General features: G+C 40.8%; 1 protein-coding gene across 5 annotated transcripts in view; it reads left to right on the top strand.

Moving 5' to 3' along the window:
• Positions 1-13,523, top strand: part of STXBP4 (syntaxin binding protein 4) — a 129,207-nt gene that overhangs the window by 101,504 nt on the left and 14,180 nt on the right. For 2 of the 5 annotated variants that reach the window (XM_044982664.1, XM_044982668.1), the window contains 2 exons: positions 3,052-3,109; positions 9,326-9,783. In XM_044982664.1, the coding sequence (XP_044838599.1) occupies positions 3,052-3,109; positions 9,326-9,482 (215 nt within the window). In that variant the 3' untranslated portion in view covers positions 9,483-9,783. Of the gene's footprint in view, positions 1-3,051; positions 3,110-4,488; positions 4,854-9,325; positions 9,784-13,523 lie in introns of those variants that run through there. The other 3 variants (XM_044982666.1, XR_006572851.1, XM_044982667.1) reach the window with 2 other exon arrangements.

Raw genomic sequence — 13,523 nt, forward strand, 5'->3', positions numbered from 1 at the left:
TTCTTGGAGTTTGCATTCCTTTGCTGTAATCAAAAATATCATAGTTATAAATGGCATTAAGACAGAAAGGGGGGTGGAGAGGCTCTGCAAATTTGTGAAGTTCAATTTCTCTTCAATTTGCTTCTTATGCTTGGCTGACCAGAGATCTTAAGAATTCTGAACATTCTGTCATGAAGGCAACTGCTTGTATCTAAACAGAGAGGTTGTCACTGACAAATGAAGAGGTTGACATAGAGGACTTTAAAAAGTGTGAAAGTAAATCCATCACTGACGTTTCATCAGTGATTGTGCAGAAACTTTTTATCTAATGTTCGAGCAGACACGTGAAGGGTCAGAGAAGGCAGAAGTACATAAGGGATGAAATCCTGGACTCACTGATTTCAGTGGGGCCAAGATTTTTCCTTTAGTATCACAAGGGCTCTATCTTTTCTGGTTTTGTTTAGATCACACTAGTCCCGGAGAAAGATTGTCTCTCTCAAAAACTTACTCTGATTTCAGAAAATGATTCTCCATATTTAAAAACAATAGTATGACTACAGTTTTAAGGAACTATATAGAGAGGTTAGAATTTCATCCTTATTCCTCCTCACAAGCTATAATATGTGTAATAAACTATTCTCAAAGAAAATTTGGAAGATTAATATGTACAAATTTTATATGTATAAAATGTATAATACTTATAAATTTTCAACCAGTTTATAATCAGATGTTCACAGAAGGACTGAATCTACTTCCTCTCACAATAGTTGAACGCCAGGGTAAATTCACTGACAACACGTTAATAACTTACTACAGCCTTCTCTTCCCCCCCTCCTTTATGGGAGTCAGATTCTGGAGGCTGTCATGCATCAATAACCCTCTATAGGGATGTTTTTGTTTTCCCCCATGAATAGTATGTGAAATTGTTTTTAGGTGTGGATTGTGAGGATTTATAATAGATACAATGGGCATATGGGTAGTGCCATATGCAATTCCAAATCTCAGAGAGATTGCTAGTTAGAGCTGGTTGGAAAATGTCCATCAGAACTTTTCTTTAGTTAAAGCTCTCCTAAATAGCACTGAGGCCACTGGGGTTGTTCAGCATATGCCAACTCAGGACTTCTCTTCACCAGCTCTGTAGTTTCTGCCCAGCCAGTGGCACACCTTGTTGCTTTTCTGTTGTGTTCTGTTAGTTGCATTTGGGCCTCAGATATGTCCAAAAAAATCATTTACACCTGCAGCCTCAGTTACACCCTTTGAAAGCAGTGCCTCTGCAGGTGCAAAGAACGCTGGTCCTGCCTGAGAACTCAAGGCTAGAGCTGGTTGACAATTTTTTACAGGAAAATACCGATTTCTCAAAACCAGAACTTTTAATGGAAACGTTATCGTTTTTGTCAGGAAGGTTTCTCAGGTCCAGGATGACATTTTTGCAAAGAGCGAGCATGTGCACCCTCACCTGGGGTATGGGAGACCCGAGTTTAAGTCTATGATCTACCTGATTCAGAGCATAGCCTTGAACCTGCATTTCCCATATCCCAGGTGAGTGCCCAGAACATCAGGCAGTAGAGTCCACCCCCCAAAGAATAGTTATTTATACAAAGCGAATCAGCTCCAATAGGAGAGATTGGGCGGCTTCCCATCCCAGATAGCTAAGCAGAAACACTGGAAGCCTTTGGAATGAAGGAATGGCAAAGCTAGAGATCCTGTTGGATTGCTGTCCTGGGTAGGCTTGTGGGAGGAAGAAAGCTGGACGTGTTAGGGGAAGGGTATCTAATGCCTGTGCTCTTGCGGCCTGCCTTGGTATGGAGAATTTCTCAGACACTGTATGCTGCGTGCATTCCAGCAAGCTCACAGATAGTTCTGATGAGCTGCTTTTTGAGATACTGTGGGGCTTGAACAAAAACATTTTAATTCCTAGCTCGCTAAGATTCCAGATCCCTTCCAAATCCAAGCGCACACAGAACAATATACATGCTTGTCTGTATGCCTCCAATCTCCAAAGGGTTGTTTCTCAGGTCCTTACACTTTGATTTATCTAAGTTAGTATAAACTACTGCTCAAACGCAGGATCACCTTTGCATACTGACTTTTGCTACTTTCTCCAGCATTTTTCAGTGTCTACTAAGAGCGTGATCCTGGCTTTAATCCACATCATCTATTGCTATGGCATTTTTTTCCTTAACTTTTCCTTTATCCACTGAATTTTCAAAGAGAAAAAGAGAAGTGTAGCGCAGCACAAGTAAAAGTCAAGTTGAAAAGCTTTCCTGAAACATCTCACCCACATCAACAGTCTTTCACACAGGGTCACATTCAAAATAAAACCCAGTATTTATAGCCAAAGTTCTGTCTCAGAAAGTAGTGCTTCTAATAATTACCTGTGGAGAAAAGAGCAGGTAGCTTAGTTATTATATATAACAACTCCATCTTCTCAGAAGTTTTCTTTCACTATGTTAAGTGCTATGGCATTAAGTCCGTGACTCCCATTGACTAGTCGCACATCTGAAAACTCCATGTAGCACTTTGTAAATTGTACTTAGCATGGAAACATCTATACCTTTTCTCTGAAGCTAGCTCTTAGTGTCTCAGAAAGGTTTGCTAGTAAATTTCCAAGGAGTTTCAGGGTTGTAAAGGCCACAAAAAGCCTGATTCTGCTCAGCTTCCCGCCTGGTGGAGTCACTTACACCTGTGCAAAGTAGGTGTCAAACACTAGCAAATCAGAGTGGTTGTTTTTACACTTTTGCCTATGTGTAAATGATAACACAAAGTTCAAGCCTGTTAAGAATCAGACCCTAAAATTCTACCAGACTATCAGTTTACTTGCAAATAAGACTAATAATGATTCAGGTTTTAGTTAACTGGTAATACTTTTGTGACATAGTTTTTTTTTATATATATAATACAGTAATACTTATGTCCAATGAAGCTTAATGGTTTTAAACTAACAGGCTTTTGAAAGTAATATTTGTATGCCCTGATTGAAGGCTATAGTATTCTAATCATTACCATACCAAAATGTAATTTCATGGGTCTTCCAAGCTTTGGGAGTAATTTTATTTCTTTATTTCACCTTAGGCTTACCTTATGGATGGGAAGAAGCTTACACAGCAGATGGAATCAAGTACTTTATCAAGTGAGTACCGGCATCAAAGCTATGTAAGCAGTTTCTATCACATCTGGAGGATGATAGGGAAAGAGTCAGATAATCGGGGTAAAAAGATCTAAACTTTCTAGGAGGAACATTAAAATCAGTAACATGACAAGAAACATCATCCCTCTTATATACAGCTTGTTAGTGACATCATTTACAGACTTTTTAGGGACAAACATATAATGAGACTGGACTTTTCAAAGAATTCCAAGGGAATTAGGTACCCAAATCCTATTGAAATTCACTGGTAGTCAGGTGACTAACTTCCAACCTCATCTTGTTTTGGTTACTTCAAAAGTCTTTGAGCCTTTGAGTGTTGCGAATAGGCAGGGCTGGCTCTAGACCCCAGCGCGCCAAGCGCGCGCTTGGGGTGGCGTCCCGCGGGAGGGCGGCAGGCGTCTCCGGTGGACCGCCCGCAGGCATGCCTGCGGAGGGTCCGCTGGTCCCACGGCTCCGGTGGAGCATCCGCAGGTGGGACCAGCGGACCCTCCCCAGGCACGTCTGCAGGAGGTCCACCGGAGACGCGGGACCGGCAACCGCCAGAGCGCCCCCCGCGGCCTGCCGCCCTGCTTGGGGCGGCGCAAATCCTAGAGCCGCCCCTGCGAATAGGAATGAGAAAATCCCAACCCCTAAAAAGTTCACGGGCCCGAACATTCAAATGCTAAAATGAAAAAATCAGTGTTAAAACTGGTTGGGAGCCTCAATGCTGGGGAACCATGAGACAGTACTCAGTGCTTTGGGAGCTGTAGCTCTGGCTCCGACCCTAGGAGCTCTTCCCGTAGTAATACACAAATCTGAGGGCTCTCTAGATGCACTGACACCTTTGTTGAATCTGGGATATGGCACCTGTGCCCCATACATTACTTAAGCAAAACTCCAGAATCCTTTGCACTGTCTGCCGTTTTTCCTGGGCAGCCAGATAGACAACTCAGGGACACAGCTTGGTGTCTGTGCATCATTTTATTCTAGTCTGAGCAGATAGTATCTGAGCACCTCCCAGTAATACTTTTTTTTCATCTCTTTTTATGGTTTCCTTTTTAGCGTTTCTATTCTTTTTTTTCCCTCTCCCCTCCCTTTTTGCTCTTTTTGTCTTCCTTTATCATCTTGTCCTCTGTCATCTATACATATTGGCACCCATCACAGTTTCTATAGGGCCAGAAAGCTTTGCACATGCAGAAAGCAGAGGAAAATGAATAGGATGCTAATCAGTTTCCTTCTGCAGTCTCTTCTTTGTGTAAAGTCTTCAATCCACTATGTAGACCAGTCAGTTACCTTCTGTATCTTGTACTTCGTCAAGAACTGGCTGTGAAGGAGTACTGGCTAGCTTGGTACAAAACTAATAAGTTTTTCTTTGTATCCAGACAAGTGTTAAAGAGCCTAGATGCTGACAGACACTGACTAAACCTAATCAACTTCCATCTGCAATCTTTTCACCCAGAAAACTGCACAAGGAAAAGGACTAACGTGTTAGTTTCTCTTTGTAACTAGTCCCAGCAGAATGTCTTTTACCATGTGATTACCCTCTGTAGCTGCCCAGTCAGACTATATCTAAAACCATTCCTGTTGTGTCAGAAAGTCATGTTCTTGTTTTGTAGAAAATGGATTTTGTAGCCAGCTTTGTATCTGGAATTAGGTAATAATTGGAGATATACCAATCTCCTAGAACTGGAAGGGACCTTGAAAGGTCATTGAGTCCAGCGCCCTGCCTTCACTAGCAGGACCAATTTTTGCCCCAGATCCCTAAGTGGCCCCCTCAAGGATTGAACTCACAACCCTGGGTTTAGCAGGCCAATGCTCAAACCACTGAGCTATCCCTCCCTAAGTTGTTCTGTTGTTGTAATGGGTTGAAGGAGCAGAGTGGTAGGCATTTCATCATAATTATAAAGTAAACAAGAGACTCCCAAGTTTCCTGCCATTGATTTAAAAGAGAAGTTATTACTTGCTAAGCTTTCCACTTAAGATGTTAATCATAGGGTCACTAACTTAAAATCACAGAGTTCTGACAAGTCAAATTTTCACTGCCTTTAGGTTAGCCTACCCTTACTCAGTGAATATTGCCATTGAAATTGGGCCTGTTACCAAGATCTTTTGTCATATTCTTTGTGCATTTCAGTGCTTGTCCATGCAAATATTTTAGCTATACTAAAAACTTCTGCTGTCAGTATGCATCTTGAGTATTTTAAGCCAAAGAAAAATAAATAATCTGATTCAATTTCTGTTGTTTTAAGAAAAATACATATATGGCTATCTCCTCACTGTCATGTTTTGCTCTGTGTATAGTAAAACTACCATTGTCTCAACAGCCAAGGTGCTTGTCATCTCAGTTGTATTAGTGTTACCAAAGATGAGAGGAGATTGGGGAAAAAAAAATGTGCTCCTGGTGATTACTGGTTAGTTAAATCTATTCATTATGTTAGTCAGTAATGCATCATCATTTCAGCATGTGCAGTATAGCGTAGATGTTATAATAGCAAACAAACTTATGTCACCAAAAATAATATTAAGGAAAAATCTGTGTGGCCAAATGTCACCTGCAGTTGAATGAATTTTCTGACAACCCTCCCAAGACTAGAGGAGAGGTGACATTGAGATGATACAATAAAATGCGGTATAAATTACAATGACAAGCTCTACAAAGCTTTAAAAGTAATCACCCTCAGGGGGGAGACTAGAAAATACAAAGCACTAAGATCAGGCCCTTTTTGTCATGTGCTCTTGGGTTTTTCTTAATTAAAGGATTTCCTTCATAATTTTTTTCTGAAAGATTTAAAGAAAAAAGTCAGCAGTGCAAGTTCAATATTTTCAACAAATGAAGGAAAGGTGATAATATCTTTAAACTTAAGGCGAAAGCATCCAGTATGATACATATACAGATGCATGGCACAGAGAAAGAATTACAAAATACCTTCTAGATCTAGGATACCAGCATGATTATAAACCATCTGAACCTGAGCCAAAGCCCATCGATGTTAATGGAAAGATTTCCACTGATGTTAAAGTGGGCTTTGGATCAAGACCCCCCTGTCTTGTTGTTTGTACCCTAATATATAAAGGTCTGCTTTTTGCTGTGAAAGATCATGGCTGATTATTTAAGACTGACCTGCCTGCCAGCAGGGGTTTGTGAGTTTGATTTATGTTTGCAAAGTGTTTTGAGATCTTTCGGTGGAAGACACTAGCAAGCAAAGTTAGCATTATTATGAAACAGTTGAGTTGTTGTTATATTGAGTCTGAATGAGAACTGAGCATCCAAATACCCCTGCACTCTGTAAGACTTCGGATCCAGTTTTAGATGCAAACTTTGCATCCCCAGGCCCGTCTCTAGTAACTCTTTATTTAGTTAATATCAGGTATCCCTTACACCTGTATTCTCATTATTTTCTAAAATGCTGTAAAGTCAAACAGCAGGGAACAGTCACGTGTCAGATATGCCCTGTGGAGAGCAATGTGTAATATGCTCCTTGTGTCTATGAATATTTTATTGTTGACCTACCTGAGTTAAGGTCTGATCCTGCTCTGTTGAAGTTAATAGCCAGAGTTTCATTGATTTTAATGGGAGCAACATTGACCCCCAAAAGTAAAAACTCAGTTTTATCTGTTCACTACCTGCACAAAGTGAGATACTGATGCATGTAATTTGGGGTTCAGGCAAAGAAACCTTAGGGTGAGTGAAGGTTCCTAGGTATCAGAATAAGATATAGTGCCTCCAGATTCCCTTGCCTAGAGAAGTCTCTGTGTAATCAGTTAAGCTGGCTCTTGGGCTCCTGTGTGTTGCTGCAGTGGCACAAAGCAGCCTTATCACGGAACAGGATCCAGTTCACCATCTTTTATACTAGAGTGATCTTGAAAATGGAATTGTTACTTCTGAGGGAATTCAAATGGGCAGTGAAATGAACATAAAGTTGCTTGATATCCTGCGAGTAGCTAGACATATATTGTTCATGTAAATCATTCCTATTCATTCACATTGCAGTGCTGTACCTGTTATTTTATAGGACAAGCAAATTGCTCTTAATCCTGACCCAAATGAGAAGATACTGTATATCTGCAAAGTGCTAAGTACTCTGGTCCTGATCCAGCTGAGCACTTAGGCACGTGGTTAACGTTAAGCCCAAGAGCAGGCCCATTGTATAATCGAACTATTCATGTGCCTAAAGTTAAGTACATACTTAAGTGCTCTGCTGGGTCAGGGCCAGAGTGCTTAGTACCTGACAGGATCAAGCCCAGTATTCTTACTATATTCATCATACTGGGATAGAATCCATGTATTTACTGTGCAAAGCATAGTGGCCCTACCTGTGCAACCCTTATTCGTGGTAATTACCACTTACTCATTCGCCACCCCCCACTGACAACTAGTATGAGTAAATGTTCCCCAATCTGAGTGAGAGTTGCACAGTTCAGATCGATGCTTTTGAACTGGTACTGTGGACACCCTGGACTCAAATCCCAGACACACTCGAAGCCAGCTTTAGTTAGACTTAAACTTGCAATTCCCTATCCATCACATTTTGTTCATATCTGTAAACTTTTCATTGAAGCTGGATGGAAATTTGTTGTTCTGCCTAAGCCTGTCAAGGCTGCTGTTCACGTATGAACCATGTTATCTAGAAAATGGCATATGGGGGCAAGTTGTGTTGTATTTCCCTTGCCTTCCTGGTCTAATCAGCTGAGATGCCTCCTTGTGATCGGATTCCACTTGATTTCTCAGTGAGTGACAGCAAGATTATGTTTTAGCTGAATTCTCTGATCCTATTGGAAAAATCTAGGAAAAGCAAACAGTTTAGTGTGTGTGTGTGTGTCACTTTGTCAGGAAGTGATTTAAATTAGCATATTATTCTTCCATCAGGTGGGTGAAACACAGCTGTGTTAATATTAAGGGCTTATTCACAGAGCAACATTATCTTGCCTCTTACCAGTTAGGAGAACAGTCAGCTAAAAGTATGGTTGATGCCCATTCAGTACATTGTTAAGTTAATAACCAGTGAATCTTAATCATGTGCTGCTTCTGCTAGCTGGCTAATCTGGCAAATTGTTCAATTCCTATGAGTGATTAGGCACACATTATTTTGCTTGTGGAGAGGACTTCCACAAAGGCACATAAGAGATGAAGAGGGTGGTGAGTGAGGCCTCTGCAGTGGGGTGAAAATGATTTTCCCCTGGACCGTTGTGGAAGTTATATGTAAAGTAGTGTATTTAACTTTCTGTGCCAGCCAGCAAAAGCAAGAACTTTTTTTTTTTACTTACTACTACATTGTCTTTAATTCATCGCTGGTGCCTGCAGCTAGATATATTAGAGCTGACACAGTATTCTCACAGTGATTCAGAACATACCATATATGCTGCAGCACTCAAGTTCTGCTTGAGCCATTGTGTTTAATATGCTGATTATTTTCAGATGTAGGTTACTGCAGGAGATGTATACCAAGGAATGTGGTGAAGAAAAAACTTAGGAGATTAAAACAAGTAGTGTTTTCCAATACAATTTTACATACGCTGCAGTTTCCGCAAATAAAACCAATAAAGTAAAAGACTCATTTTGTGGAGATGTACGCAAATTGAATTTTACATGAAACATTGAAAATAGGGTATTGCCACTTTTGGCCTATAAATGAATTGGTTGGTTTGCTCAGTCAGTCAGGCTGAAGCAAGGTTCTGTTCCGTGTAAATCTGAGGTCCTTGCTCCATTTGCTACAGTCTTGTTACCCTGCATTTATACCAGTGTGACTGAAAGCCAAACCGGGGCCTAAAGAAATGACAACAGCTGTAGCAGCTGGCAAAATCCATGGTTGCTTAAATATCTATAATAGCAACAAAACAACTGGTCTCACACAGTAGAAAAAATGTCACATTTCACTGTTCATCTAATTTCTTTTCATTTGGGTTCTGTGACCAGTAGAAAGTCACAAATGCAGCTTCTCGTTTATCTTGCTGCCTCAGTGAAATGCTGGACCTGCTGAATATGCTTGAGAGGATTCTATTGAGAGCTGCACTTTGAAGTTAAACTTTTGCTGATGTGGTAATAAGGTGCAGATCAGTAGAGGATGAACCTCCTGTGGCAGGAGTTCAGCAGAGAAAAAGCCTCAGATGTTCAGCTGCTTTCCACACCATCCTCACTGGTTGAGTGTGCAAATTTGGGCTGGAAATCTCACAAGAACAGGCTTTCTTATGAGATTTTCCACACTTCCAATCCTTATCTAGAAATCAACAATGGCAGCTGTTTCTTAATACAGTCCTTACCCAGGATGCTAGGGCCTCTGGATCTCTATCATCACAACCCCCTGTGGCATATCCCAGACTCCATTGTCCACATCTGCCTTTGCAAGATTGGCATAGAGACACCCTCCTTGATATGTGAAGGAAAAGAGTGCAAAGTTCCCGGGCATGACCGCTGTCTGAAATCTCTCACTCTCAAGAGCTCCCCCCACTACTGGGATTAAAGTGGTGCAACGGTTCTTGCTCCAGATGTAATTGGATATTGTTTCTTGTGGACAAAGTCAGACTTTGCTTATACCATTGGCTCCAAGGAGCTTGCACAGAGTGCAAGCCTGCCCAAAACTGGCTCTTTGCAGGACAGCCTTATAAGAGAATGGTGAAGCCCTTTGTGTAAAGTCAATCTGAAAGTTAACTATTCACAGCAAGAAGCAAGTGCCACAGAAGTCCCCTACCTCTAACAAAGTGTGATACAAATTTCCAGAAGAGTTTACATAAGGTTAAAAGGTATCCTTTTCTGGAAGGAACATACCCTGAGGTGCTTCTAATCAGCTGATCCTGTTCAGTAGGATTTAATCTAATTGTTGTATGTTTAAATAGGGATTATGCTTGGTACTTAGAGCACTAGCACTAATTCTGTAGCCCTCTTGTACTGTTTGGCTGTGAATTTCAATCCTTTCTTTCTCTTTGGTATTTAGAACAGCTAAAGTCCTGAGGTACTCAGAACTATTTTACCACTCCAGTGGGTACAACCAGACATTGAAACATGGCTTGGTTGTCATGACAGTTGTAATTCCCCAAATGTTGTCACATGTAAACTCACCTTAAATTTGAATTCCATCATCTTCTTAACATGTTGTTAAGCTGTGGAGTGAACAGAAACTACAATGACTATGTTTGAATTAATTAAGATTTTACAGTTTGTTAAAGATAATTATTTTTAATTAATAAGCTGCTTCACATGCAAGGTACTTTATTGGGCTGTCAGGTAGTTGGGGCTCTTAATTCTATCTCTTGTGGATCTCATGCAATAAACACACTCCAGGACGGAAGCTGAATATCACATAACATTGAGGTAGCTTGCTGTGAAATTTCTATAAATATCTTTGAAGGGGGGTGAAACAGTATGAAGTGCATGAGAAATCAGAGTTTAAAAGAAGTAAACCAGCTGGCTTCTGTTACATACTACAGTGAAACCCACTTATATGAATAACTGACACAAATAAAACATGTACATGGATGTATTTTTGTATACATGTCATTGAGAGTTAGAGCTGGAACATGAATAAAATGTTTGAGAATTTTTTTAATCTCCCCCATTAGGGCACTTTAGTGCCTCGTTTATTCATTTTTGATCAGCCACATTGTTAAGCATCCAATGGTCAAGCACGAGCAAGCATGGAGAAATTACCTTCCAAACTTCAGTAGGGCCTCATGATTGGAGCTGAAGCTGTTATAGGCAGTAAGGCCATGTCTGCGGGGTATTTGGTTGCCGGGAAAAGTTCAGAAGTGATGTAAATGGTGCTGTGGGTTACACACTAGGACGCTGGTGGAAAAAGTGAGCATAATTCGCACTGACTTGACTTTCAGGGGTCTAAAATGAATATAAATCCTACCAATAGAGTGGTGAGTGGGGGTCAGATAGGGTCCCTGACATACGTGAGTGTGCCTCCAGCTGATCTCAGTGAGGGCTGAACTTGGTCCCAAGAGAGTCTGAAGTAATATGATGCAACTTCAAGTAATGTGAAGGGAAAGTTTAATTTTATCTTTTACCTTCCTGCTACAACCAACAAAGTCATGTAAGTGGCACTCATTTTTCATAACCGCTGGTACAGATTGCACTGCTTTGCCACTGACACTCATTTTCTGACCAATTTAACCTGATATGTAAGTAGTGGGGTAACCTACATCCGTGAATTTGGTCCAGTGGTTTCTGAAAAGTTTTACCAACTTACTCTAGGTGACGCTTAGTTGATGCTTTGGCCCATGTGTCTTAGCAGCCAAGAGCACTTCAGGAGCATTTGGGAGTTTCCTACATAACAGAATACAGAATTGGGTATTGAAAACCCTTTTCCCTTCTATATGATTAGATCCATAATTCTCCTCTCAGTGCTGTGGAAGGAGAAGGGAATGGCCTTTACTTCCCAACTGATAAAGGTTCAGAGATCTCTAAGGCACGTAAACACTGGCATTTTTAAAAGCAATCCCATAAGAAGTTTCCAACCTGGCTGGCACATACGTAAATACCTTCTCTTTTTTTTCTGAATTCATGGCATATCTTCAGATCTTCTGGTACTTAGGAGAAGATGGTTCGGGCTTTTAAAAATTGTGCCCGTCATCTGCCGTTTACGGTGTATGGTGAATTGATCACCTTCAGAGAGGAGGTGGCATCTCTGCACTACAGTCTAAAAGCAGTGCAGCAGTTAATGCTATTTGGCAAGAAGCAGGAGTATGGAAGCTTCTCTCACAGGCCTCTCTGCAATTCAGACCCCAGGTGACTTAATCTTGTTCCCCAGCAGTTCAGCCTATCTGATACATTCACCTTGTTGCCATTTTTGAGGGGAATAAAAAATCCTGTGCAGGACGTGATTCAGCATCAATCTGGTTATGAGCATGAGAAATCCAATTACTCAGATTCCAAAAGGATTTATAATTCCCCCATGGGAATTTCCTCTCTGAAACCTAGGGCCTTGGGCGCAGTTCATGTGATCTCATGGGAGCCATCACATGCATTCAGAAATGCGTATATAGTGATCAGTTGGGAGACATTCATATGGAAATACCATTTCATCTTGATAAGAGCAAGTTCACTTTCAACCACTCTTGATAGTTAGACACATGGGACAAATTCTGCCCAGATTTTCTTCAGATGCAATCCCCATTGACCTAATTGGGGGTTGTAACTAATGTAAATCGGGGCATAATTTGACGCAGTCATATGATCTGGCAGTAAAAGACTTCAGAGGAGAGTCATAGCATTCCGTTAGTACAGCCTGTGAGACAATACATGCTTTCATTGGCAGGCTGTATTTTGATGCCATGTAATATCCCATTAGTTGCTGTTGCTTGGGAAGAATCATAGTGGAAGAACAACATAGAAAAGGACATTAATTTTCTTCAAAAGCAACCTACTCCAGTTAATCTCCTCTGTCTTCCTACTTTGTTTCACCTTTAACATATGGAAGCTCTGCATCATGGGACTAGCACCTAAAATTAGGTATGGCCTTGCTATTCTCCCTCCCACTGCCACCCACTTCTTGCATATGTGTAAAATTTGTAAGTAGCAGCTGGGGATTTTGCCCCCTATAAACACCATTTTCTTGCCGCTTAACAGAAGCAAGTTCCTACGCTTTGACATACGCTATATTCTGTCTTAGACAGTGAAAGCACAACTTGTACTTTAAATAAGTCTTTCCTGGAGAACAGGATGTGAATTCCCAAATATTTCAATCTTCTGGAATGCTTAGGTAGACTGAGGCCAGTGTTTGTTTGTCTATTTTATGGCAAAGGAAGGGATAGTACTTCTATTTTTTTTCCCATAATTCACCCAAGAACCAGAAGTTTTCCTTGTGTGCTTAAATGCCCTAGAGTGCTGCCAAGGAAGAATATTTCCTATTGCTGTAACGGCAAAAGGTTTTGTGAATACGTTGAGACATTAGTCTCTTTTTGTCCACCCCATTGCTCTGTAAACCTATTCTGTTCCATCTATCAGTGGTTCTGTAGCAAATACATGCAGGAGTAGAGACAGCTCACAGGCAGAATGCTAAGATATTTTAAAGACTTCTTAGTACTTTCTGACACCTTAAAAGCAGTAAAAATCGCTCAAACCATTTAAAAATCAAAAGACAAGGATATTTATCTAAAAGATCTGCTCTAGTTCAAATAGGATTGAATTTAGGGAATTCCTATGGCCTGTGTTATGCAAGAGGTCGGATAAGATGATCACAATGGTTCCGGCTGGCCCTATAATCTATGAATCGGACCAGCCTGCTTTTTGACATTTGAAGGAACTAATATCTTGTGAACTGAGACATCCTTTTAAAAATCCCTCTCTGTCGTGCAATGAGGAGAAAATGGTGGGAACAGATGGCTGAGGCCTGTCACATTCTCTTTGACCATTCATTGTATCTGTAGGAAACAATAGAGACACATGAGTCTATGCCCACTATGAGTCTATGTCCTGCTG

Source organism: Mauremys mutica, chromosome 12 (assembly GCF_020497125.1).
Source record: "Mauremys mutica isolate MM-2020 ecotype Southern chromosome 12, ASM2049712v1, whole genome shotgun sequence".
NCBI lineage: Eukaryota > Metazoa > Chordata > Testudines > Geoemydidae > Mauremys > Mauremys mutica.